The following is a 27,663-nucleotide window of genomic DNA, read 5'->3' on the forward strand; positions in this document are numbered from 1 at the left end:
GAACTGGAATAACCTTGCATCTGTTTATTCTATATTTATTATTTATGTCAACTTTCAGTTCTTTTAAATTAAGACTGAAGACTTTTCTTTTTACCATTGCTTTTAATTAAATATTGATAACTTACACTGCACTGTAACTTTTACTGTCCTGTTTTCTTTTTCTTTGTTTTTAGATAAAAAGCTTAGAGTGCTCTTTTGATTCTACCATCTCATACGGCTGATCCTCAGTTAACTGGGCCGAGTAGAATTAAATAATAAATAACTAAAGGAGGGATAGAGTGGGAGATGGGGAATCAAAGGAGTAAAATAAGCAAAGGTGGGAGACCTGCCTGTTTTTATTTTCTATTTAACTTTTAAAACTTTTTTATATTTCCCTGTTGCTTTTATGTTTTATGTAAAGCACTTTGAATTACCTTGTTGTTGAAATGTGCTATACAAATAAACTTGCCTTGCCTTGCCTCAGCTGAAATAAGATAGCAATAGAGGGCTATGTTGGTTCACATGAAAAAAAAAGCCTGTGTTCCCAAGTGTATGTCAGGGCAAGATCACAGATTTGAATGATCTAAAGTGCTTCGGGGTTTAGTGCCTTCATCCAGACATGTTGGTTTATTCCTTATTTACAATAGAAGCACTGTTCTTTGTTGCAATCCAAATCTCCTGCCTCACCTTAAAAGACATTTGGCCTTGTACCAGACTGCCATATGGCCAGATATGATTATGCTTAAAATAATGTTTGATTTTTATGAAATTAAAAGTTAAAAGTTCTGACTTCGGACTTCTGTTTATCAGATACTCTCATATCTACCTTCTCATCCTTCATCTCATCAAGTATATCGCTCACAAAATCAACATCTAAAGCCCCTGAACACATACACCTCAGGCCTTCTGACTCAACTTTATTCTGCTGTTATTTCAGTGGAAATGCAGAACAATGGAAACATCTGCACCCTATTCATATTTTAGTTTTTATAACATAACGCCACACTGGAGTACAGTATGTAACATACCCAAATCTGCTGCTGCAGACTCGCCTTGACAACACCCTCGCACTGCCAGCTGGGACATGCAGCATAGCAAGCCGGAAAGATAAAGTGAAGGAAAAAAAGAAAGAAGCAAATAACAAACAGAGTGCCAAGGGACATTCTAACTAACTCAATCCAAGGCACTGAAAGCCAAGAAGCATATTGAGCCCCCCGTTATTACCATTAATCAATGTATGTATGTAGGTTATTTCAGTAATTTTATTTCCTGGTCATTGCAAGGTCAAGTAGGAATTTAGCTGAGAATCAAGATTGTTTAAAGCTGCATCATCATTTACATTTATTAATTTTCAATTGCTATGTATGTCAGGGGTCGCACGCCTCTGGAGCAACTAGGGGTTAAGTGTCTTTCTCAGGCACACATTGGTGTCACACAGTGGATTTGAACCCGGGTCTCTCACACCAAAGGCATGTGTCTTATCCAGTGTTCCATCACCACAGTTTATTTTCTGCTAAATTTGGACAATATTAAAATACAACCTTGCAAGGTTGTGGGTGATTTATTATGTAGGTAATAAGGGTAACTATCCTATGAATCCTAATTCATAAATGCATTATGTAACGCCATGTCTTTGCTTAACATGGGTAGCATTGGTGGAAGAAACCTGCATATCCTTTACTCAGTGTAGAAATCCATTACAAGTACAAGCCTCACATTCACAACTTTACCTATAAATGACTCTAAATAAGCATAGAGACTTAAGACAACCACTGCAGCTAATGGTAACATAGATTAATAAATCAATCAATCTATTGGTTTTTTTTATTAATTTACCCAATACAATGTAAGAAAATAGGAGGAAAAAGAAATTCATAGAAACCAATGGGGACAAACCAATGGAGATTTGTCCAGACCCATAAAACGTTTTTGATAAAGTTTCTACTGACAAATTTATCAATTGATTTAGAATTAATTGATTAATAAACATTATGCTGTCCTCATTTGGCCTCATTTGGTGCTTGTCACCTTTGATATTTATGAGGTTTCCACATACACACAAACTGGTATCAGGTAAAAATATTAAACTCTATACAGTGTCACTTCTCAGACTGCAAATTTTTGCCAGGTGGTTGTGAAATCCCACATTGACTGATAGAACCTACAAAAACAAACCGGTTTGAGTAATAATTTTTAAAGAATTAATCCCACTCCAACCCCAGATGATTTCCCAGACAGAGGTATGACTCAGACTGTTGTGCTGTTTTACAAGCTTCCCATGATTAAATTATTCTCTTCCAGCTGTTTTGAAGTTTTCACAGATCTGCTGTGTTCACGAACAACGTATGTGATGGGAAAGGTGATTAAAGATGATTATCTGGCCTTGACAGATTGTGAAAACCATCATGTCTGCTAGCAAAGTTCAAAATGAACAGAAGACGGAATAGCACAGTTAAGTATCATCACCACAGTCAGGATATTTCTGCAAATGCAATCCATGTGCTTGGCTATGATGTCCATGCTGCAAGGTGATACAGTATGTTCTTTCTGAGTCTGATTTACCATTAACTAATAAATTTAAGTTTAAAGAGCTGAGTAATGGAAAATGAATCTTTCTTTTTTATAATTCTTACATTTTTAAGCTTAGTACGGTCAGAACAACATTTTGGTCTTTATTTAAAATAAACTGTTTCAGTTCCCTTTTTCCTCCTAATCACAGAGAAGTGGGTTAGCAGTCACAGTGGCGTCCAATGGTTAACTGCATTGTCTTGACACATGTCTGACCTTTAATATACAGTAATATATGTGTGTTTGATAAGTTTACAGGTCACAATTCTCCCACAATTTACAGATGGAGACTGTACATTTCTCTACAATTTTGAAATCCCACATGGAAATGTACATAGGCCCAAGGGTGCGCTCACCCACACACACACACAAACACACACACACACAGAGTCTGACAGGAGGGTTAGAGGCATTCACACAGTGGCTCACAAAATCCCAAACTCAACATTCACTACTAAAAAACAACAAACATTCCACAGATGCTTCTGGAGTTGACTGGGTGATGCCTTTATATGGAAACTATTAAACCTAGGGGTCAGTTGACCCTCTCATAGTTGGACTGAAATCTGAAATGCTACATAAACACACTTTGAGGGGCGCAGATGAAGAGGAGAAGTTGCAGCTAATATTCTGATGGACGGTTTCTCATATACTGCACACACATATTTCAGAATCATAAAAATATGTAGAAGTTCTCTATCCCCCCTACTTCCTGTCTCTCCTGTCACCACTTAAGTTTGTGATGTGACTTTGGATTTTCCCACAAACAATGGAGCTTTCAACCCCAAACTCAGCTGTCTTCCCCTGTAGCGACAGATCGACCAATCTAAAACAGGACCAACACTGCAATAGAACAGGAAGTGGACTGAGCACAGGAAACTCTCAAAACAATACAAAGTAAACTACTGTGTGTAAATATAGAGTTTGTGAGTACAAAGTGTAGAGTCCAGGGATAAAGAAAACAGGACACATTTTGTTCTCTATTGCAGGGATTTGGGAAAATAAAGAGTACCAGGTATTATGATTACAATGTTTCCATGTACTGTACTGCTTTTGCCCCTCCTCAATGCTAAACATCTCCCAGCTGGAAAGATGTCATCTTTAATGCACAGTTTAGTGGGGAAACCAAACAAACAGACAAACCACTGGATGAAGTGCACATTAGCATATGTCAGTTCCAAAGGTTAGTGATAAGTGATAAAGCATATCTTGATCTACTGCACCTTGAAGAAGTTTTTGATGGCTGGAAGGTGGCTGGCACATTCTGTCCTTCGGAAGTCATCCACATTTGGGCCGACCTGCAGACAAACACAGGGTGTAGACACCTACAACATTCATATCATACCTCTCTTAGATGGGTCTAAAAGCAGAGGAGGAAGAGAGGCTGAGGAACAATAGGATCCACATAGCTGTATTTCATAAAACTGACCATTTCGATCGATGACTCACTGAAAACAAAGGTAAATTATTAAGTCATTATTTATAGCATATAAACAGTATTTATTGTTTTATTGCCCAGCCCTACCTTTGTACTACAATGACATAAAAACACATTCTCACAGCATTTCCCCACATGTCAGACACAAAATAAGCCAAAACATGACCATAGAATGTGAATAAGCCATTTACTTTAGGACTTTCTCCAGAGCATTTTACAGATTAATGAGTGCATAGATTTGTCTGCATGTGACCACTTAAGATGTTAAACCCTTTATCTGCTAAATGACTTTTTGTGTGTGTACCTGCTATTGTATGTGCAAAGCATAGATGTAAGATTCAGTGATTTGTGTTGGTATGTGTGTTTCTTTAACATGACAGGCCCGTGCTTACATGAGCTAAGCCTCATGAGCCTGTCTGCCACTCACCCAGCTGACGATAGCAATCCGGGCGCCTCCTGCCTCCACACTTCCCACTTTGCACAGTCCGTATTGGGGCTTGGAGATGTGAAACTTCCCTGCCAGTTCTGCCACACCACCCGCTGTTAGAAAATAATGAACAAAGGAAAAGGGTGACTGATGGAGAGGTTGACTTTAGAAATGCTACAATTTTTCTCAAAAGCAAATTGTAAGATTGTTGCGATATTCTCTAAATGCAAGAGGCCATGTGAATTCCGTTCAGGCCAAAGTGAAGAAGCTGACAAGTTTCATTTTTTGTATTTCATGTAATTTCAAACAAACATACCACATGTGACAGTCCCCCTTACCTCCTGAGTCAGCCAGTTTGAGCTTGTTGGTGACTCCATCATATGCAAATATTGCCCTGCGGACATACAGACATAAACAGACAGACAGATTTGTAACGTTAAGTGTTAGAAAAAATTTCAACAAAACACTGGTTAATTTTAAACTACTTGTTTGATTTCTGTATGCCCAAGAATAAAGGCTCATCCACAACTTTCATACCTAAGCATGAGCATGTGGACAGCTGGGTACACCATTTGTTAAGTCTTTCATCGTGCACAGGGGACACAGAGACATGCACACATGCATAGCCAGATGTTTTACTGCACATACTTTGTCTAAATCATAAAAAGCTTTCCTACAGTGCAGAGAATCTATACAACGCACCAACAAAAATTAATTTTTTCTTCAACGGTGACACATGCACTTGTTCACTTTTTTCCTTTCTAACTCCCTTCCTGCCCTTTTTTCCCAGAGGCCTTTACGGAACATGTGTAAAACAGCAAGACACTCAACAGCATAATAACCTTCATTCATAGTGTTTGTCTCATAGTTGGATGGCTTCTGAATGTGAAACAAAAGCAGCCAGTTCTGTCCTGTTCCCAGCTACGTGGGTTTTTGACATTTTGCAGGTGAAAACCTGCCCTAGCGCACCCTTCAGGCAGTCAAACTGCAGGTCACTGTGGCAACAACTCATGATGTGTTTCCATGAGACCGCTGAGATACAACTCCACTGAACAAACTTAATGTGTGTGTGATTGTTTTGAAGTGGCTAGATTTCTGTTTGTTCTGCTTTTTTACCAAATTTTCAAGGCAGAAATGCATGACTTCACAATCAACCAAAAAGAAACAAACTTAAAGACAAATAACATTTTTACTTTGCTACTTATTATGCTACACATCTTCCTGGCTGTTATCTAAACCACTAGTTCAGGGTCCGAAATGATACCCATATGCTCTCTGACATGACATGCTTATAACACAATCCTGATTCATGTGTGTGTTTGAAGCACAACTGGGGGTAAATGTGTCTGTGAGTGTAAGTGACTTTATGAGGTGGCCTGCAGAGAGATGAATTGTCAAAACTGTGTAGGACTGTGTGTGTCTGTGTGTTAGTATGTGTGCACAAGTACATGTGTCTGACTCTGTGTCTGTGTACATTTCTCTCAGTAGGACACCTGGGGGTGTGTCAATAACATCTGGAGCTAGGTAGCAAGAGCGAAAGGCCATGAGCAGCTATTACAATGGGCCAAAGTTGTGTGTGTGGGGGGGGGGGGCACTAGTGGGTATGTGTTGGGAGGAGAGAGTGAGTACAGGCTGACAGGCCAGCTGAATCACTCTGTTATTTTTTCCTGATACAACAAGTCTCTCTCTTTCCAAAGAACAAAAAGCGACAAAAGTCAATCAGTATGTGTGCTGAGGACACAATAACCATATTGTGCGCCCTATTGAGCAAGTTGCATGTGTGAGGAGGCCGGCTGACACGGCTCTTTCGTTTTCTTATTGCACTGATTGTGTTTACTGTATATCTATCATGTCACTGAGTAAAACCGAGTATTATTAAATAAGATTTCATCAGAATATAATGCAATTCTTGGAAACATTCTCCAGGTTTTCGTGAGCTTTGTGTCATCTGGATCATTCACATATGTCTTCAGGGATTAGTCTAGGAAAAGTGACTATAAAAACAACAAACTCCACTCCCTCATTAGTCTACTTACTAGCATCCAGAGCTACTGACTAGCACCCAGAGCTTAGACACCACATTTACTGATTCTTGGTCCACATCACAAGCAGTCAAGGTCAAAGGTCACTGAGCCTCTGAAGGAGTCTTAATTGCATGTGCAAATTCTCCACCCACAGGGAACAGGCTTGCACATGAGGATACACTGTGCTGTGGGAGACTCTTTGTTCGGCCAGAGCACTAAGATGGAGTTCACAAAGATCCTATTTTCAGGAATTTTTCTCCACAGGACTTTACTTAATCCTTGTCTTGGATACTAACAAGGTTAAGGGGTTTAGTAATGTAATGACTTTACAAAAGCAACCAAAATATGAAATCTATGAAATCTGTTTTAGACATGTATAAAGAGGGTCAGGACCTGATCCCTTTTAATAAATTTTATTTTACTAAAGCATCTGGAAGATCCATCCCTCTACTCTTGACTGCCTTGAGGACGGACACATTTCTCTGAAATGCACTGGCACAATCAGGTTTATTGAGGGGATCAAGTTACCATCCTGAACATTTATCTACTTTTTCTGAAAGTCTCATTTTAAGCACTGTTCACCCAGCCGCCTGTTTTATCAAAAGATTATCGGGATGGCTGAAATTTAAATGAAATCTGCTACGACAGTATTTCTTTGCTTCAGTGAATACGCTGTTTGTTTAAAACTGTGCTTCTATTACACTGCTGTGGTACCCTGTGGTAAACAAGTGATTGATAAGCTGGATACGCCAGCAGTGTGGTGTAGTGAGTGTAGAGAGACAGATCTCTCTCTATGCGTATTACACAGACAGGCAAAGGTTCAAGCTCACATTACAAGTGTGTACCTTGCTGAAGTGCCCTTAAGCAAGACAATGAATCCAAAACAGTTTTACGCTCACTCTTCTGTAGCTGACCCATAGTATGCCACATTCAAGTAAGCCATTTTGATGCCCTTCTCTCTATCTCTTTCTGTCTGCACCAGATGATTAGCTTTGTTAATGCAATGCAATGTTTCCCAACTTTCCCAACTAACAGAGCAGACGGACCCCCATTCCTTCACACATGCTGGTTTCTTGAGAGCTACACTGACTGATGAGAAAAACAGATTCTCTTATGTGTGTACTCCAGCCCACCTCCAAACTCAGCCAGCTATGACCTCAGCTCTGAGAGAGGGAGGGACAGGGGGTGGAGAACAGAAGAGAAGAGAAGATAAGAAAAGACACGAAACGTGTAAATGAAGGGAAAGAGGCCATCATTAAGGGGAGAGGGGGGCATGAAAAGTGGAGAGGGTGCGGCAAAGAGAAGAACAAAACAATGATGGCATAATCCAAAACAACAACTTTAAAAAAAAAAAAAGAAATTAAGAATGAGAAATGACATGTGCATCATTACCACAGCCAGTCACTCAATGCAGCTATAAAACAAATAAACAGCCATTCATCTCAGAGTATACAAAGTATGCATACAGTATATAAACACAGCCATGCACACACACACACAAGCACATGCACATGTGACATACTGTAAGCCTGAGCCAGTAACAATAGGGATGGTTTGTTTTGGACTACCAGAGCCCAAGTAATACCTCCAAACAGGCTACGCTCTACCATTTCAAGATGAACATAACAGAAGCAGATGGTGAGCTGTGCTGGAGAAGGCCTTGTTTTCACTGATCCAGGCGTTCTGCTACACCAGGCTAAACTCTGGACCATTTCAGCATGGTAATGTGCAGGAAATACTTGAACACAATGTACACGCTTCTTTTGTATTGTAATTTCTGAAGAGACATAAGGAGATTTTCTTCCTTTGTACTCCAATCCAATTTTGTTTTGATGCTCTCATTGTTACTTGTGCATTGTGCACAATAAGAAAGAGAAAATGAACCTATGAGGTTTGTGATATGATATTTTGAACCAGCAACCATTCCTCGTATTCCTTGTCCACTTCAACATCCCTACTCTCTCCATATATTCTGTTATCTCACCATCATTACTACTCTAAATTCATTATTCTGACCCCCATCTTCTACAGCACATATTTCTTTCCCTCCTACATTAAATCATGCACAGCATTTCTCTTTCACAAACTGAAGCAATATCTCACCCTCATCTGTTCTCTCTCGACTCTACACTTCCTACCCTTTGTGTCTCTCTGACAGGAAGATCTTGTGGGCTCATAGGTCATTTATTCATTCCATCTATGCCAGCGGGGGAGATGTAAGAGATTTGTGGTTATGCACACTGTTGCGATATGATAAACTGTGCATGAAGAGAAAGATATGAGAAAATGGGTGAGAAGCTGGGAGCTCCCACCAGAATTCACTGCCCAGATTAAACTCTCCATCAGATAGTTCTTTCGCTCCTTTTTCTCTTGCTCTTCCCCTTCCATATATTGCACACACATCCCCAGTGGTCCCACCAGCCCTCATGTTAGGCATTTGTCAAGATTTTAACAGTGCCGTCTTCTGAATGCTTATTCCTTATCTAACTTCTTTCAGATTTGTATTTTCATTACATCTACCTCCACACTTTCCACAAGCTTCTTTCTCTGCTCAAAGCTGACCTGGGCTCCAAGTGCTATTTTTAGCCTGTCTTTCTGTCTACCTCCTGTCTGTGTTGGAGCAGGGGAACTCAGAGACGTCCCCACAGCACATAGCACTCATTTCCTCTTGCCAAACATGGGCAAAAAAAGTCCAGCCAGACAGGCTGCTGAAAAAGTAATTTTTTCCCCCCTGTCCGGTATGTTACTCATATAGTATCCAGGCGGCGACCCCAGTGGCACACACATTCCTCCTTCCGTCTGACAGAGACATGTGGAGGTTTATAGGTAGAGGTTGAGAAGTGTGAGTAAGAGAGAGGAAGTGACGGAACAAGAGGGTGACTGAAGCCAAGTAAGAGGAGATCGGAAAAAAGAGAGAATGGCAATACATTTGTCTCTCTTGCAGAGGCCTACAGAGTGGTACAGTGTGCTCTAAGGTGATGCATCACTGTAAACATCATGACTGAAAAAACGTGGCACGGTAAACCACAGGGATCTTCAAATTGTAATGTGGTTAAAGATGTTGCTAGGGAGCATTCACAGTTTAAATAAAGAAAAGTTTCATTAGATTTTTATAATGTTCTGGTTAAAAGAACAACATCCACAGTTCCCAGTACTTAAAACTACAATAACCCAATCAGTGTTTTTCTCTTAGGCTAAGTGATGAAATGCGGTTGTCAAAATGATGTAGTCTGCTGCTGAAGGATGATGTTTATATGAACACCTCTCTGTGCTTATTAAACATCCCAGAACAGAGTTGACCCAGATCCACTCAGAGAAAGAGTGCCAGAAAGAACAACAGATACAGAGTCAGGAAGGAGCAAGGGAGAGAAAGGATGTGACAGTTTTCTTGAAAGGTAGGTAAGGAAAGAGCAAAGTTGCAAAGAAAACTGAGAAGGGAAAAGTATTGCCGTAAAGTATTGATCCTCATACTTGTGGCCTGCTGCAGAGGATTCAGTCAGGTGCCCTGCAGAGAGTGGGCTGTTCCCACTGTTATCCCCACAGACTAAGCAACAGGGCCCCTTAATAAGAGCTGCTGAGCAGGAGGGAAGAGAAACCCGGCACCAAAGACTGCCTGAGGAAAACTTAAAATTATATCAGTTAGGTAATATTCTTCTCATTGCCACAAATTAAATAAATCTTGGTCATTAATTAAACAGTTAATTTTAATTTACATTTGAATGTATTGCTCATTAGAAAACACGGCTGATAACGTCACAAGACATAGAGCAGACAGAAACCAAAGACAATAGCTAAAAGGATGTTTGTGGATCCCAAAATGATGTGGGTTGAAGTCGCATATAAACAAGCCAAACATCCTCCAGCAGTATGTGGTTTATGAAGTAAGGTGTAATATCCCTTTGCTGTCGTTTCAACTGAAGATAATACTTAACAGGCCCTTCTCCCGCTGAGATGGGATTTAAGCAATGCCCTTCGAAAAGGGCAGTGTACAACAAAATCATTACAGATGCATATTTTTATTATAAAGAATATACTGTCAAACTCCAGTCCACCATATCATGTCTGGTCTATTCTACATGTATTATTGTGTCAGGAGTAAAGCTGCCTGGAGAAAAGGCCTTATGTAAACCTCTGGTCGAGGCTCTACAGTTATGATGTGATGGTGGTGTCTAGCACAGAAATCTTGATCTAGTAACCAAACCATGCAAACAACAGCATTTACACTTAAGGACATCCTACTGGACACACACACACACTCACACACAAAAAGTTTGATTCAGTCAATGCTTCATGTACAATAAAGCCTAAAATTATGTTTAAGATGTTATAGCAGTGTTGCCATAGATGAAAGCCGTATATTTTCTGAGAAGAAAACAATCTAGCATTTCCCATTTTAATCATAACATGTTTCAACATAAAGAACAGTGCATCTGTAAATATGTAAATATGTAAATACTATGCTTCAGTGACATTTCACCACAAAAAACCTGATCTTCTACTCAAGTTTAATTCAGCCATCTGCAGTAATCTTACTATAATGGCTACTAACAAAGACGTTGTTGAAAAGCCTCACCTTGTGCTCTGACAATTCAGATCAACGCAAAATAATGTTGGATCAGACATTAATCCTTATTACTGTAATACTCTGGTACTCCCTGAAGCTATAACATACAAGTATTAATCATAATATTCTGTAGTGTCATTAACTGCCAATGTTTTTTAAAAACCTTTTTAGAATATTTAATGAAGTCTAGCTGTATCAACATAAAACTACCAATTGAGTAAACCTGCAGTGCTCCAGTGACTCCAGAGAAAACAAAGCATTGCACAAACCACAGCTTCCCATGCATGCTTCATGTATGGTTGAAAACTTTGATAGTCTGAGTACAGGATGCTGAGACATGCGGGGGATTGGAAATGTGACCTCATGTTAGTCCAAACAACAACAGTTTTTTTCTCAAGCCCCTGCCCCCCCCCCCCCATACTTTACTGTCACCATGAAAATATTTCTTTGCTTTTGTACTCACAGTGGAGCAATGCTCATACTGTTGATGAATCATCTCCCCTTTAAGCTGTGCAAGTGATTTTGAAGTATAAGATGGTGCCTGTTTGAACTGTAAGAGTATTTACTCAGATCCACCCACTGAGTAACACTGAGTGATCTGCATAGTATTTGACTGGGTGGAGGACACAGCAGACTCCCCTGGAGACTATTATAGGCCAATGAAGCAATTTGGCCTGCAGCGAATGGTAAATAGTGGGAGAAATGACAGAGGCAAAGAAGAACAAAATTATAAGAAAGAACAGAAAGTGTAGCTAAGTTAAATGTAGGAAAACGTGGGTAAAAATGTAAATCAACAGAGTGCATACAATATCAGTCAGTGGGGGGGTGAGGTAGTGAGGGGCTGTGGGAGAGACTGGATGGAATGCTGACAGGAGGAGGGGAGGGAGGAAAATTTCTGTTCTCAGCAAAACACAGAGCCAGAGAAGTTTAGAATATGACAAACTAAACAAATAAGTAATTAAATCACTGCCAAGGACCAGTGAGAGAAAACAGCCCTCTGTGTGCTGAGGCAGATGGAAAAGAGCGGGGGATGGACAAAGAGAGACCAAGAGTATGCTGCTGTATAGTAGATGTCAATTCAAAATGACGTCAAGCAACAACAAACTTGCAACAAACAGAGAAAAAATACATCATTAGCACTGAACACTATGTGGTCAGGTGATGAACTATGAGGCAGTGCGTGGAGCTGTGGGTTGCATGGGCAGCAGTTGAGTTAATACACTGATATCATTAGCTAGTAATTGGGTAAATAAAGCTGCACACATTCTAATTACTTAGCCATTAGTTTATGGTTGTATGTGTGTGTGTGTGTGTGTGTGTGTGTGTGTGTGTCTGTTTCAGCATATTTTGTTTCAAGGCATAATGTGATAGCAATATTTTTAACAGTACCATGACATGCTACTCTATTTTTAAACCTTGGATAGGCTGATGCATGGAGCAGCACAGTCTTACTGGTTTTAAAGAGGTTCACAGAAATGGTATCCTCCTTTTTCAAAGCTATATGACATATATCAATTGAGCAAGAGAAAACCATCTAGACATCCCCTGTTGTGTGTTACATATGTACAGATAACAAAGACGATACAGGTATCTTTACACTCAAAGGTGCAATTCAGCTCTAACTCAACTCAGCACTAAATGCACATGTATAATAGTAGTAGTTCAAATAGTTCATATACTTAAAATGTATATGGTAAATGGACTGTACAGTACCTTTCTAGCTATATTTATATTTATATTTATATGTTTATGTTAATGTGTACTGTTAACCAAGGCAATTTTTTTGTATGTGAAAATGTAACTGGCAATAAACTTCATTCTGATTCTGATCCATTCACCTCCAAGCCACAGCAGGCCCGCCATATCCATGTACACTTTCTTTGAGACTGATAGGTAGCAGTTGTATTATATTATATTACTTTATAGTAAAAGTTGTTCCCCTTTGAATAGAGACTATGAAGAAAACATGCAGCCGAAGTATTCTCAGTCCTGTCCAATTTTCATACTTATTAAGGGTTAGTGTTAACAGTGGTGAAATATTAGTATAGTATTTAGGGTTTCATAGAAGATGGGAACATGAAGATCAGTGTCATGTAGCTTAAAGGCCCATTTATACTCCTGCATAGGGTCTGCATGCGTACCTATGCCGTAGGCTACGCACGTAGCCATGCATTTATACTTGTGCGTAGGTCTGTCCGTTCTGCAATTACACCCCCAAACACTAGTCGGCAGTAGCGCTACAGCGTCCACTGTGTTGACTTTTGCCGGCTGAGCAGGCTAACTTCCGGTTTAGCACTCCGCTAACGTAAATGGGGGTAAAATTGTATACGTGCGACTGGTGTAGCCTTTTCAAATGTTACCGACCGAATGGATCACATTCTGATAGTGAAACGAGTCATTTCGCTCGGGTTGTGACGGTCAAATATATTGATTCACTGTGTTAGAGCCGCCATTTTGGCCGCTAGTAAAAGCACGGGGTACGTCCGGTTGGCTCGGAGGTATTGCGAGGCTTCCCAGCCGACCAATCACAGAGCTTACGGTCCGCGCCGACTCGACGTGTAGTTTTTTTTTGAGGAGGTGCACGTCAGGCGACGGCGTAGCTTCTGCGTACCCGCTGCGTAGTCCCGTAGCCTACGCCGTCACCTAAGCCGTCAATTTGACGCAGAAGTATAAATTGCACTTAAGAGTGATGGAGCACATGGAGAGGGTGTACTAAAGGGAAGGATGCATTCAGGTTGCAGAAAAGTCACTCAAAGATTGGGTTCACACTGAGGAAAACGATGAAAAGCACCAGGAGAAGTAGATAGGTTTGAATGGGTAGGCTGAGATGGCCACATTTAACAATGGCACACAAGGTGAAACAGCCAGCGTGTATAGGAGGTTTTCATTGTGGTAGAAGAGTATGCGGTTATTGGGGGCAAGTGTCCTGATGGAAGTGTTACAGGGAATTGTCGTGGGTCTCTATGGGGTAAATTGTTATGACTCTTAAAGGGAGGTACACAGTTTGTTTAGAGAGCTACAGGGGAGTGGATGGGAACATAATTTATTTTCTAACACCTGACATGGGAGGAGAGGAAAGGAGAGGAGAGGAAAGATGATAAACTCTCTAAAATCGTGGTCCACTGGGATCACTCTGGCATTTCCTGTGCATGCTGTCTCACACTGCTACACACACACACACACACACACGTCACAGTTATGGGACCATTAAAAACATGATGGCATCTCATCTCAGCCATTTCCTTCATTTAAACAATGCCGACTCTCAAGTGTCACATTTCCACTTAGACCCCGTTTGGACTGTCTACCCTGATGCCTCTCTAAGTGCTTTGATCTTTCCCTCATTCCTCTTCACACCTCCACCTGTCTTCTCACATTCCCCTTTTCGTAGCTCTGTCACTACCTGAACTTCAATCATTTACTGATACTGCTTTTCAACAACCTCTTGTCAAGACCACCCTGCTGAACACATCTGCGCTCACTGCAGTTCTTTCATTTTCCTCTCTCGTGTTGTCCTTTCTCAACTTGTTATTCTTCTATATTTCTTACCTAGTGTCCTTGCCCATTCATTTCCACCCGCTTCCTCAGTCCCTCCCCACTCATCTCCCCCACTTCATTCAGTCTCTCTCAACAAACAACCAAGCTTTCCCACCAGGGTCGTCAGGACAACGGAGCCGACTCTCCTCACCCACTCACAACCCAATCCCACCACCAGCAAGTGAACAAACAGGACAGGAAAAAGGAAAGTGGAGTTCCCAGTAAAGGGCCTGCATCCAGTGTGATTTTGCTGCAAAGTGCTCATAGTTAACCCCCAGACTATCACGATTGTGACCATGGTGATTCTTGGAAACTATGGTAAAGAGGGAGCAATTGCTTAAGTAACTCAGCAAACCCAGGTGATGATTCATTTTTACCTCATAGTGTCAAGACAGCTATGGGAATAACAGAGGGGTGTGTCCTTATTGAATTGTCTCAGTGTCTGTCTGTGTGTATATGTCAATGCACACTTGTATAAAATATGTATGAAAGTGTCAGTGCGTGTGTCTGATGATCTCATAACTGTGTAATTAAGAGCAAAATAACAATAAATATGTTATTGTCTGTCAAAGGATTTAATGGCTGTCTGACACTGCTGATGTTGTGCTTGGCAGGCTCACAAAAAGACAAGCCACAGCAACACAGAACATGACGAGACGTTTCAGCATGCACTTGGTTCCTTCCTTTTACCACATTCAACATTTAGTTAGCTAACAATGCCCAAAAGAAAAGAGACAGACTTTTGAAGACACCCTAACTTTTCTTTCTAGATTCACATAATTGGTTGATTTCTGGCAATAGGCAAAGCAACGCACCTCCTATCTCTCCAACAAGGACCTTTAAGACCTTTAATCTTTCGTAAATTAATGAGGTAATATTTTTTTACACAGCTGTGTGGGAGCCACTCTGGAGTTGTGTAAGCAGCACAAGAGAACATTGTGCCTCACTATCAACTGCTTCAACACTTTGCAATCCAAGCATGGCAACAACAGTAAGATAGGTAGCTGTCATACAACAATATGAGTCCCAGTGTGGTGAGTGCCAAAGGCTTGGTGTCACAGATCATATCTTTGGCAAACTCTGCAGCTCACAAGAATATATTTCTACGATATCATATTGTTACTCAGACATCCATTAAAAGTGCCTCAGCTGGGTTTAGGAAACACACACCATGCACGACATTCATCCTCTAGCCAATGTTTGAAGAAACGATGACATAAAGATGTTTTTAGACTATCTGACACACCCTTGGAAATCCCACTTTGTCTGCTGCACTCAAGGCCCATTAGTTAGATTAAACAAACAATTCACCTCAATCCAGCTTCTACTTTTCATAGTATTTGCATGAAAAATCCATCTGGTTTCAGAAAGACACAGCCAATGTTTTCCAGCAGTGTCTCAGCCTTGATCGTGAACTGCAAAGGGAAACAATAAGATATTTGTTGTGTTCACTGCTGTAGGCAAAAAAAGGACAGATTTCCAGTGGAAACAATGTGCAGAGGGCATCTAGATTAAGGTCAGCTGCTCTGAGGCACTTGAACAAACAAAAGGAGGATTTGATAGAAAGGTCGCGCGTGAGGACATTATTGTTCATGACAATCTTTATACAAAACCTATACTATAATAAAAACAGAGATGCCACACACCGGCCGGATACAATGCCTTTTTCAAGGTAGCACCTCTTTTGTGTTAATATTCTTTATGCTATTTTGTTCCCAATAGAAAATTGACACCGTGAAGAATAACAGCACTGCAGTGACACCGAGTCATGAAACATTAATCACCAACCTTTTGCATCTTATATGGGGCAATTACGAGTCACACTTCAACACGGTGTCAATTTGTGGTCTTGCACCTAACAGTTTGCATGCTAAGGAACCCAAGCATACAGAGACACACACAACACACACATACAGTATAACCTTCTGTAGTCACGTCTCATCATGCCCGAGACCTACTATTACCCTGCAGCTTCATCTTAGACCCCAGTTAAATCTAAACAACGTTTAAGGGTGTAGTAAGCAGTTGTTTAGTGATTACTGTTAGAATCATTCTCTAAGTTCATCTAAACAGAGATACATATAACAGCCATTACAGCCATCATTGTCATCATCTTCCAACTTGCCACCCACCGACATGCTCACACAAGCAGCTAGGTGAGCTGAGGGCACCCTTTTGTAGAATTTGCGAAACATGTCAGGTGCAAACCTTCTGTCTTTGGGAATTATGTTGGTTGTGTGCAATAGCTTTTAAAATCCTTTATTTAACCAGGATATGCCTGCGCCCTAATGTCACACCAGACACACTTCAATGTCCCAAGTACTGCTCCGTTCAGCCCAAGTTAGTGCTCAAGTGCCCCAGTCCTCCGATCAGGCCAAGTTCCTGTCTTGCTACCTCTTGCAGCTGTGATGTGACCTTAGTGTAAAATTACTCCTAATTCTGAATCTTTTGTCATTTTCACTGTTGCCCCTTACAGAGTGTGTGCACACCATGTTATGGAAGGCATTCACGATATTTGATTTTAGGGATTATGCAATATTTCAGTAAACATCTTATATACATATACATCTTATATTGTAAGTTTTTCACTACAACAAAAGTGTGATGAGCGATATGATGCTCGCTGCCTTGGAAACCGGTGGAGATCAATCTTACACAGATAGCTGCAAAGTAATATACAAGAAGCAGAGAGAAAGAGAAAGACAGGGAAAGAGAGAAAGAGAGAGAGAGACAGAGAAAGTGTGGACTGGGCATTGGTTCAGTGTAACTGCCCGTTGACTTTCCATTTACATATACTGCTATTTATATCAAGGATAGATCAAACGTGTCCTGTTATCGTTCAGCCTGATGACAACACTGTGTGCTACCTTTGAATCCGTACCGTGACCAGCCAGAGGAAACCAACCAGACTGCTTGTTTTCCTTCTGTGGGATTCCACAGTCAGGTAATGGATTGTGAAGGATTTGTTTTAACGTTAAAAGCTGGACAATAGTTCATGTGATGACAGCTAGCATTAATATGCCATTTAGTCTCTTTTTGACAGTTGGGTCTTTGAAGATAATTAAGGAACTGAACAAAAAGCAGAACCTGTGCAAGGAAGTTCAGGCAGTGAGTAATTTCTTGATAACAGTGTGATGATAATGGTTGTTCATCCTTTCAAACAAGAAAGCACCTAAACACATGCAGAAGCACTTAAGCATGTGCATCCACACACAATGGCAGCCTTGCGTTTCACCATCCCCCCTCCCATCCTCTCCCCACACCCATAGGTGTATTCCATGTAGCACGTAACTTTAGAGGAACTTTTCAGGTCTTGGTTAATCATGCATGAGCCTGTGGAAATTTTGGCAAGTAGCAGCAACACAAACACTGCGGGCCTATGCTGAAATAAAGGATCCCCCATTTATCATCAACAGGACAGTCCCTTCACAAGAGATCAGAGGCCTACTGAGGAGAGGATAGTGTGTTGCTTCTTAAATGAAAATGGGTTAGCTCAGTGACTTATGTTTCCCACCGACTGTCAGCCATTTATACAGTGTTACTGAAATATGTGTTGAAAAAGGTGAATTTCTATTTCAAACAATGCTAAAATGAAAACGTAATATAAGTAATTCCATGACAACTACCATTTGGTAACAGATCACTTTGCAGCTACTGTTCTGCCAAAAGAAGGTCACAAGTGAAGCCTTTATAGCATTTAACAATTGTTCCTCTTAATTCTTACATGTTCAAATTTATCTGGTGAAGTTAAATCTGGGCCAGTAAGAAAAAAACACCCCAAAACAGGATTCATGAATGTTGTCTCTTTCAGCAATCTAGTAACAATTATATTACAATATAAACCACCTAAAAAATTCTTTAACTTCACTTTCTAAGCAGCTTCCTTTCTTTCTGGAAACATGGCTACAGCACGTTTCATTCATGTATAATAGAACCAGACTTTCAAACCAAAATGAATGAAGACCAGACTGATTGGTTTCTGAATACTCTGTCTGAACTCAATCATTTTGTTACTACAATGAAATCAGATATTTACTTTATGTGTCACTGCCTATTGACTGTAATAGCCCCTGCAAGAGAACATAGTGAAACACGTAACACATTCTCAAAGTGTGGACAAGAAAGAAGCCTATGTAGAAGGTGTGTTCAAAGTCACCAGGGCCCACAGATGTCTGGATACAGCCCACACCCAAGTCTGATGAAGAGAGGTCAAACTGCTCCACAGCTCAATAGGAATTCCCATCTGATATGCTTTGCAAGGCTGAAACAATGCTGTAAACATTTTTCTAAACTGATTTCTACCCCTCTTTTACATGCTTGGCTAAGCTGGTGCTGCACTATATTTGCTAGTTGGCAGTAAGGCACCTCTGGTAATTCATGCTGCTTTGGAAAATTGCTCTTATTTACAGGGTTGCATTGGCTTGGAGTTGAAAATGTGTAAAATGTGCTGAGCGAATCACTGACTGGGGTATTTTATTGAAATGTACTCATCCTTTCATATAAAATGAAGAGCAAGGGCTTACATGAAAGATGTCAGCATAATTGCTTACAAACATTTCTTTTTGTGTGTGACCTTACCTAAAGTGCATATTTGAATAGTTTAGTTTGGTGAAAACTGGACATAAATCACAATTTCAAGAATTAGACAGTGTCCTTCAGAACACACATTTTCACTGCTTCTCTTTCTCTCTGCCTCTCAGAGCACACACAAACACAAAACACATGCAGACTGTGCAGGATTCCAGCCTACGAGTGAGACACTTTGTAATCCTCAGCGGTCTGGGAGAGCAAAGAGAGACCTCCAAGGCTGTATGTTGAGCAGGGACGTCTGAATGAAGGATGCATTGAAATTGCTCCTCTTTTTTTCAGTCTAACCCACAAAGGATCTGTTTCCCATTCAGGACACAAGGTCATTAGATAATACACACACAGACCTCAAGGCCACACAGTAAGGGCAGGGTCGTTCAACAAAACAAGCCCCCTACCCCTCTCCATGCAATCTTCACAACACCCCAGACTCACTTTAATAGTCTCTGCGGGATGCATAATGCACACCCAGAAACAAATTTATTCACATGCAAACTCATAAAATCCCTTCAACACACACACATAGACACATGCGAGGTGGGTATCTGTTTCCGTGAGAATCATGACATCATCCTGTCCGCTTCCCACCTCTCTATTTAGTCACAGTAGAGTTATTTAGCTTTCTAAGTGGGCTCAATGAATGTGGGGAGATTTCTCTCTTTCTTTTTGTTTTTATTACCTTGCACAAGTGTGTGTGTGTGTGTGTGTGTGTGTGTGTGTGTGTGTGTGTGTGTGTGTGTGTGTGTGTGTGTGTGTGTGTGTGTGTGTGTGTGTGTTCATTGTTTGACAGCCGGTGGGCTGGCAAACCTTTAGAGATTTTCCAAATGTAAGAAAGAATGGAAAGTGAGCATGTTCTGCCTGGATGGGGAACTTCTTTCCACCCCATTCATGAAGATGTCAGATTTCAGTTTTTCAAGGTTAACTCATAGTCTTCTGAGTTTTGCCAAGTTTTCATGGCATCATGAAAAGCCAGGAGGAAGGTAGGACGATAGTGGGCTGGGTAAAATGTGGCAGAGAGAGATGTGAAGCAGAGGAAGATGAAACAGAGGTGGACAGACTCTGTCCTCTACTTCTGAGCACTTGTGTGGGCTTGGGCCTTGACCTGCTTTGCTAAACTATAACTTCATCAAAGTGAGTGGATACATGGAAAGAGTGGGGTCATAGTATATCTTATTCTCCCTGAGTTTAGCAAGCGACAGCATGGCTGTGGCTGGAGATGACAATACCACACACGCAGTATAAGCGAAAAAGAATATGGAGAGAGAGGATGAGACAGACGGGCCAAGTTAGAGATTGGTATTGTTTGGAAAAGCTGGGTGGGTCACCATAGTTACAGACCTGCCAAACTCTGTGACAAAAGGACAGAAAGAGCAAAGTGTCAGGTGGTCAGGTTATGGCATGATATGGTCTCATACATGCCAGAGCAGAGTAAATGAAACAAATGTGTTATTCCAATGTGTTAAAGAATCAAATAAAGTGAGCTTGTTCTTTTGGTATTTGCTTATACTGGAATTGGTCAACTGGTCTAAATACTGGCTCTGTATATGTTTCAAGGTCACTCTGCAGGTTGGTCTTTAAAATTCTGTTCCTAAATAACCTTTATTTATTGTACTCATGGTTGTTATTGCTCAACATTTAAATTAGTATTATTGGTTAGTAATGTGGATGGTACTCATGCGTGCTGTCGGTCAAATTAAAGCCTGCCTGAAAACCAACCCCTCTCAGAGATCAGCACAACGGCAGAAACATGATCCTCAGCACAAAGAATGAAGCCTTACAGCTCCTGGGGGAGAATAGCAAAGTCATGGAGCGCAAGGCCCGGGTGAGGGCAGCGGGCTGCCGGCCAGGTGCTGCGCTTTGAGCCACAGCAGCCGCCTGACGTGCGTCCCGGACGGCAATCCACACCTCGCATCAGCTCTCCAAGGGGAGGGAGAGTCAATACATCCCTTTGTAACTAAAATACCCTGCATGCTTTTCTCATCGCTGGACTTGTAAATAAATATAGATAAGGTTGCGTGCTGTCCCCGTGCTGGCCACCTCCGTATCCCTTACCGGATTAATTAAAATCCAGACTTTGCTTATGCAACAGGCAACCTGGCTATGCGCAAACGGCTCGACTCGTTCAGTGAAACAAGATGGAGAACATGAAACTTTCATGAAAGTTACTGATTCTACTTTTCTTCGTTATTTTCGATTTATAAAGAAGCTAGATCATAAAGTTGACATTTACTCGTTTATGTTCTGATGCAGACAAAAATTAGTCAGTTATGGCAGGCAAATGCAAATTTGTTCAAGAGCACTATGTTACCAGTTGGTGGAAGAACGGGGGTTGAGGATGTCCTCTTTGGCCGTGAGCAGTGACAGGCTGTAGGTATCAAGGTTGACCGTGCTCATGATGGCAAAAGTTTCAGACTACTCCCGCTGCTTCTCTCTTCACTGGTCCCGACGGTTTTCGGGGTTGGAGTATCTGCTGAAAAACAGCCACAGCGGGAACACTGAGGGTCGTTGACGGCCGTGAAAACAGCAGTAAAGGTATGCAGGTTCATGCAAAATGGGCTTAAGTTCCAAATTCAAGAGGTCTGTGCTGGCGCTGCGCACTCACAGCGTGGAGGAGACTGCGACTGCACACTGGTCTTTGTGCAGCGGGGTAGAATAAGTTTTCACTAAAAAGCCCCACCTCCTGTTGAGAGAGTGGAAACCATAATGACTTCACTAGCTGGGTCACTTGGAAGAAACGCAACCACGCTTCACGTACAGATCATAATTATCTCATACACTCCCCTTATCCTGATATTTACTATATCCTAGTATAGGAAGGCAACTTACTTGCCCTTCAACTGCCTTACACTGTGACTAACATGCACTTTGCTGTGTTAAAGCAAAACAGAACACTGGAGTTATTGCACCACCTCACCACTATTTACACAATGCTGCTAGCAAATGAATGATAGCAGAGGGTCAACAGCATGCGACAATCCAATAAAATGATTTATTTTGTGAATTATTGTAAGTTAACAGGATTTGTTGATGTGGTTCAGAGGGGGCTAGTGGGGAAGTGCGGCAGCTTTGGATCTGTCAGTCTCTCTTTGTCTCTTTTTGTCTTTGAATCGGCCCCCACTGGCCCTTGGCAAACTCCAAAGAAGCCATTTACAGTGCAAGCAATCTCTGGACAAACCAAAGAAGGGCTAATTTCATGGGAACTGAGTCTAAAGCAGGCAGCACATAAAAAAAGAGCAGGGGAGGCTGTTTCAGTATTTAAGAACGGTCTGTTCAATGGTTGCCCAACACTTACATACACACAAACTGACCAAACGCTCATGCATGCACACACACAAACACTGCCATGCATTGATGCTCAAGCTCACACACATCTACATACACACATAGGCCTGCACATTCACTGGTATTTGACTGTGGGTCAGTGGCATGGGGGTTTAAGATCTTGGATTATGGGAATGTTCCTGAGCTCTGTAATTTACTTAGCAGCCATTTTTAGATAATCCAGGACAGATGTAGAGGATAAAATTCACAGGTTTTTATTTTCTGATGTGGCAGGCTCAGGCTGGATTTGACTTCATGAAATCTGATTTTAGGTCACTTTTCCTAACAGTTAATACTGCTAAGATTTGACCTGGAAACACACCACAGTAGCTAATGAGTAATCCTCTGGTGAATATGGGATTGACACAGTCACCCAATGCAATCACTCATGAAAGTAACCACTTCCTTTTGAGGCAAAAGGTTTCCATTTCCATCATTGTATTCCCCTTCCTTGAGTTGCATTTTTCACTGTCAGGGCTGCAGCTGGTTTTCAATAATGCCAGAGCCAGGGAAACAGTTAATTGGTCTACACTGTAAATACAATGCAAATTTTTAATAATTCAACACCTTTAGTATTTAGATTAGAGGAGAAAGAGCCACTGTGAAAGAAAGGATATCAAGGAGTAAAAATAATGACAACAAATCTGGCGTGATGCTTTGTAAACTGTTAAGCCTCACTGAATCCATTTGTGTTTCTCCCCAAAAAGCCCACATCTGGTAAACCCTTACTGTAAGTTGTGTGAAAAATGTTGCAGTAGTTGTATAATCAAGCATGCAGCATACATAGACTCTGCTATTTTGGCCAAAGCTTGCATGCCAAAAGGACAGGGGGCATGACATCCCTATGCCGCTATTATTCTTACAACTTCCTGCTATTAGAGGCTCTCCTGCCCTTCCAGCCTCTCAGTGCTTCTCCGTGGATGTGATCTGCAGTGCTGTTATGCTCCACTTCAGAGGACTTTGGCATTTCCTTTGCTGGGGTGCGGTGGCAGCTGTTGTTGGAGATGGGATCTAAATGTGGGAATGATTGTATGTCCAGTGGGGATTTGGATATGTGTGTGTGTGGTGGGGGGGGGGGCTACAAATGGGGATTTTCTCCTCATTTACTTTCTTACTCTTTCTCTAATTCACATGCTTTTTGTCCAGCTTCCTGCCTTACTGACATAGTCTAAACTAACAGTGTGTGGGTGACGGAGTGTTGAGGGGTCCTGTCACATGCAACATCCTCCTTAGAGCACTCTTAAATTCTAAATCCATTCATGAACAAGTCTGTTCCAAGTCTGTTGACAAAATGTACTTCTGCTACCAAACAAACCACTACCATGTAGGCATGGATTTGTTCAAATCCTGTTTTCCTGGGGAGTATCAAGGCTTGTGTGGCAGGTTTATGTGTTCCCAGACCTGATGGGTGGTGTTAAAAGGTCAGATATGTGGCATATGTGGTATATCAGGGGTCACAGCTTGAGCCTTGTCCTCCTGTTGTCCAACACATATTACACCAATAATATGTTTTTCCATTTCCCCTCTCTGCATGCTTTGAGAGGCCAATACCTACGTAACTCTTTATGTGTGAGCAGCATGTGCTATCATATTTGCGAGTGTATGAACAGTTGCAATGGTTGTAATCTTCTGTTCAAGATGTCATAAATATAGCCTTTTCTATGACATTATCCCATTGCCTTGTGAATCTATTGAATTTTTCTTCAGTGCATGTTGTGCCATTTGTGCCAGCTGCATTTCAAACAAGTCAGATCTGGCTGTACATGGTATAATTTTTTCATCCCATGGAAATCATCAAGTACTGTAGCTCGTGTCGTGATTATTAGTGAGTTATAGAATAGAATTTAACCAAACGTCAGTACATTTTACATTTTTATGTTACTTCTTTCAATAAGAGAATGCACATGTTTTTTTTTTACTTCAGCAGACTAAAGACACTTTGGCATAATTGTCTCTCCTCCTCCTGTAATGGTAATGCTGATCTCAGCGGAGGAGTTGTGTTATTGCTTTCCTGGAGGTAGATAACGAGGTGGATGAAGGAGAGGCTCACTAATGGTGATGATACAACTGATTAGAAGTTAGTCACAAATGGTGTGCCAGTATCATAGACAGCTGAACCAGCAGCTGATCTTTCATGATTTAGCCTTAAAAGACATTTGAGGTCAATGTGGGTGTCAGACAGGTGTGAGAAGAGAATGAAACATCAGATATATGTTGCAATGATGGAAACAAAAGGCACTGAGAGAAAAAGAGAAACCTCGCCCTGAATGACACAGAGATCAGAGGTCTGCTGTATGCAGATGACTTAGTGTTGCTTTCACCTACTAAAGAAGGTTTGCAGCAGCAACTTAATCTCCTGCAGAGATTCTGTCAGACCTTGGCACTGACTGTAAACACAGCAAAGACTAAGATAATGATTTTTCAGAAACAATCCAAAAATCAGGTTTACACACACAATTTCTATTTAGACACCACTGAATTACAACATACAAAAAAATACACTTAGCTTGGCCTCAACATTACATACACAGGAAACCACAACATAGCCATGAAAGATCTGAGGGACAAAGCAAGGAGAGCTTTCTATGCAAAAAATAGGAAACATTAAAATCTATATTCCAACTGAAATCTGGTTAAAGATTTTCCAATTTGTACTAGAACCAATTAATCTATATCACAGTGATATTTGGGGACCAAAACAATCATAGAATCTTTGCACAGCAAGTTCTGTAAGAGCATCCTGCAGGTGCAGAGAAGAACACCAAATAATCTGTGCAGGGCAGAGCTCAGCCAATACCCCCTCCTTTATACAAAAAAGATCAATAAAATTTAATGATCACTTATATTCAGTTAACCCCCAGACATACCATCACAAAGCCCATAACATGCCAAATCTGAAACCAGAGAAGAGTCCCCTGAGCCAGCTGGTCATGAGGCTCTTTGGTTCCTCATGCCACGAACTGAGGACAACCAGTGGAAACTCAGACTAGACTGATAAATAAAATTTTCAATTTATTTATTTATGTTATTTATATTTATGTTATATATTTCATGGGTTTATTTGTTTTGGGGTTTTTTTACATTTCACATTTTTCTTTTCTTTGATACTGATTTTTTAATAATATATTGTTGAGTCTTTATTGATCCTAAACATAAATTTACTTCTGTATACTACTGACCTACTGTATGACACACACACATACACACACACACACACTCATTTATTTTTTTTATTTTATTTATTTGATTAACTGTATTGAATTCACAGCACATTCATACACATACACACGCTTATTTTATTGATTTTATTTACTGTATGAATTGAATAGTTCTATTTTATTATCCTTGTAGCTTTGGCAATATTGTTCTTTCATGCCAGTAAAGAAAATTGAAATTGAGAGAGAGAGAGAGAGAGAGAGAGATGCTTTTATTTTACAATTGTTTGGCTATATAAATGTCTGTTTCCCATACCAATAAAGCTACAATGAATTCGAATTTGAGAGAGAAAGAGAGGTCTACACATTCTCTCTGAATCCATGTGTCTTCTGATCAGGCCTCCAGGTGAGGTCACTGCTCAGCTATGCGCCTTCACAACAACCCTGAGATATCTTTCCCTTGAGCCTGAGTGTGTACATGACTGTGTGTGTGTGTGTGTGTGCGCATGCGTGTGTGTGTGTGAGTCTATGTGAAATATGACAAGCATAAACAAATATCATGGTTATGTGGAAATAAAAAGAGACCAAAGTTCGCTGTTAAAAAGAAGGAGCTCCACGTCTGCTTTGCCCTTAAATTAGACCACGGTGTCAGGATGACAAAGTATTCATAAACTTTACTTTGAGAGGCCCTGATTTAGAGGTGCATGCATGTGTGCGTGTTGGGGGGGTAGACAGTTTTGTTTATGGAGCAGACCTAGGGGAGGTCTGGACCAACAACATGTAGATGAGACACACTTGGAGGAGGGTGAAATATACAGAGGAATGTGCTGTCACTCTTCAACCAATAGACCTCCTTTGTACGTTTGGTATTACCGGTTGGTTCACTTTTTTATTGAAATGTCCATGGCATGTGTGCTTGTGTGTGTTTGAGTGTGTTATTGTGTCCTTAAAAGCTTTACAGCTTTGAAAATACATTCTTGGCTTTGATCAGCTTAGATTGTGAAAACTAAAAAGTGCTGTCCCAGGTTTGATCAAGTCTGAAATGTAAATCTGCTTCCCACTCCTCCAACATATTCTTTGAAGACCTCCCTCAAGAATCAGCAAGATTACAGTTTTTTTTACAATTGCTAACCAGCATTTACCTAAACTTAAGATACTTTATCGAAACTCTTAACATAGCGATACACCTACCTCAAGCAATTAACCAAATGGTAAATTTTCTTCATGTTTCGGCTCTATCTGCATATAGTAGAAATATGAAATCCATTGTTTTTGTAATTCAGTTTCCTTTTTACTGTAAACCACCCTACATTTTTGGCTTGACAGGTCGAATGTGTGCATTTTTGGCAACAAACTATGTAACTATGTAACAAACTATGTGAGTCATCTTTACTTTAACGTACAGTAGATAAAAAATGTAAGTGACTGAATTACAGAAGTAAAAGCTTTATTAGCAACCTGAAATTGCTGCCAGGGATCAACACGTGTAAAAAATACTGTCAAATACAAATGCCGTCTGGCTCTGCCATCACGTCATCAAGAATTCTCAGTCCCGGCTGTTCTCATCTGTAACACACGATGGTGAAACAAACTACCACATGCCATCAGAGCAAAGATGTACCTCTCTATCTTCAAGAAGCTCATGAAAACTCATCTCTTCCTGAGAACACTTCCTCTTATAACACCACTAACCACTAACCTCTGCACTTCCTGTGCTCTTCTTCTTCTATCTCCCTTCAATTCTCTTGTATTGATTTCACTATTCGTTAACTCTTACTTCTTTCCCATGGTATTTACCCTATTGATGCTGGGTGTGCTAATAGCACTTACTAGTATTTATCGTCACTTGTAAATCTCTTACCGCAATGATGCTTTATTGATGCATATGTTGTTCCTCAAATGTAAGTTGCTTTGGATAAAAGCGTCTGCCAAATGAGTAACTGTAAATGTAAATACACAATTACATTGAAACAAAAAAATGCACAGAAGGGATAGAAACAAAAATGCCTGTCCTGTTCTAATCCATATTATCTCCAGCATTTGGCCACATGTTCTCATCCACA

The 27,663-nt window shown here is 40.7% G+C and overlaps 1 protein-coding gene across 2 annotated transcripts in view; it reads right to left on the reverse strand.

Moving 5' to 3' along the window:
* si:dkey-40c11.2 (drebrin-like protein A) overlaps positions 1 to 21,753 on the reverse strand; it is a 30,990-nt gene extending 9,237 nt beyond the window's left edge. For both annotated transcript variants that reach the window (XM_046035090.1, XM_046035089.1), the window contains exons 1-4: positions 21,433 to 21,753; positions 4,751 to 4,806; positions 4,413 to 4,525; positions 3,771 to 3,845 (exon numbers count right to left, since the gene is read on the reverse strand). In XM_046035090.1, coding sequence (XP_045891046.1) covers positions 3,771 to 3,845; positions 4,413 to 4,525; positions 4,751 to 4,806; positions 21,433 to 21,518 — 330 coding nt within the window. In that variant the 5' untranslated portion in view covers positions 21,519 to 21,753. The remainder of the gene's footprint in view (positions 1 to 3,770; positions 3,846 to 4,412; positions 4,526 to 4,750; positions 4,807 to 21,432) is intronic.
* Positions 21,754 to 27,663: the final 5,910 nt, after the last annotated feature.

Source organism: Micropterus dolomieu, linkage group LG21 (genome assembly GCF_021292245.1).
Source record: "Micropterus dolomieu isolate WLL.071019.BEF.003 ecotype Adirondacks linkage group LG21, ASM2129224v1, whole genome shotgun sequence".
NCBI classification, from domain to species: domain Eukaryota; kingdom Metazoa; phylum Chordata; class Actinopteri; order Centrarchiformes; family Centrarchidae; genus Micropterus; species Micropterus dolomieu.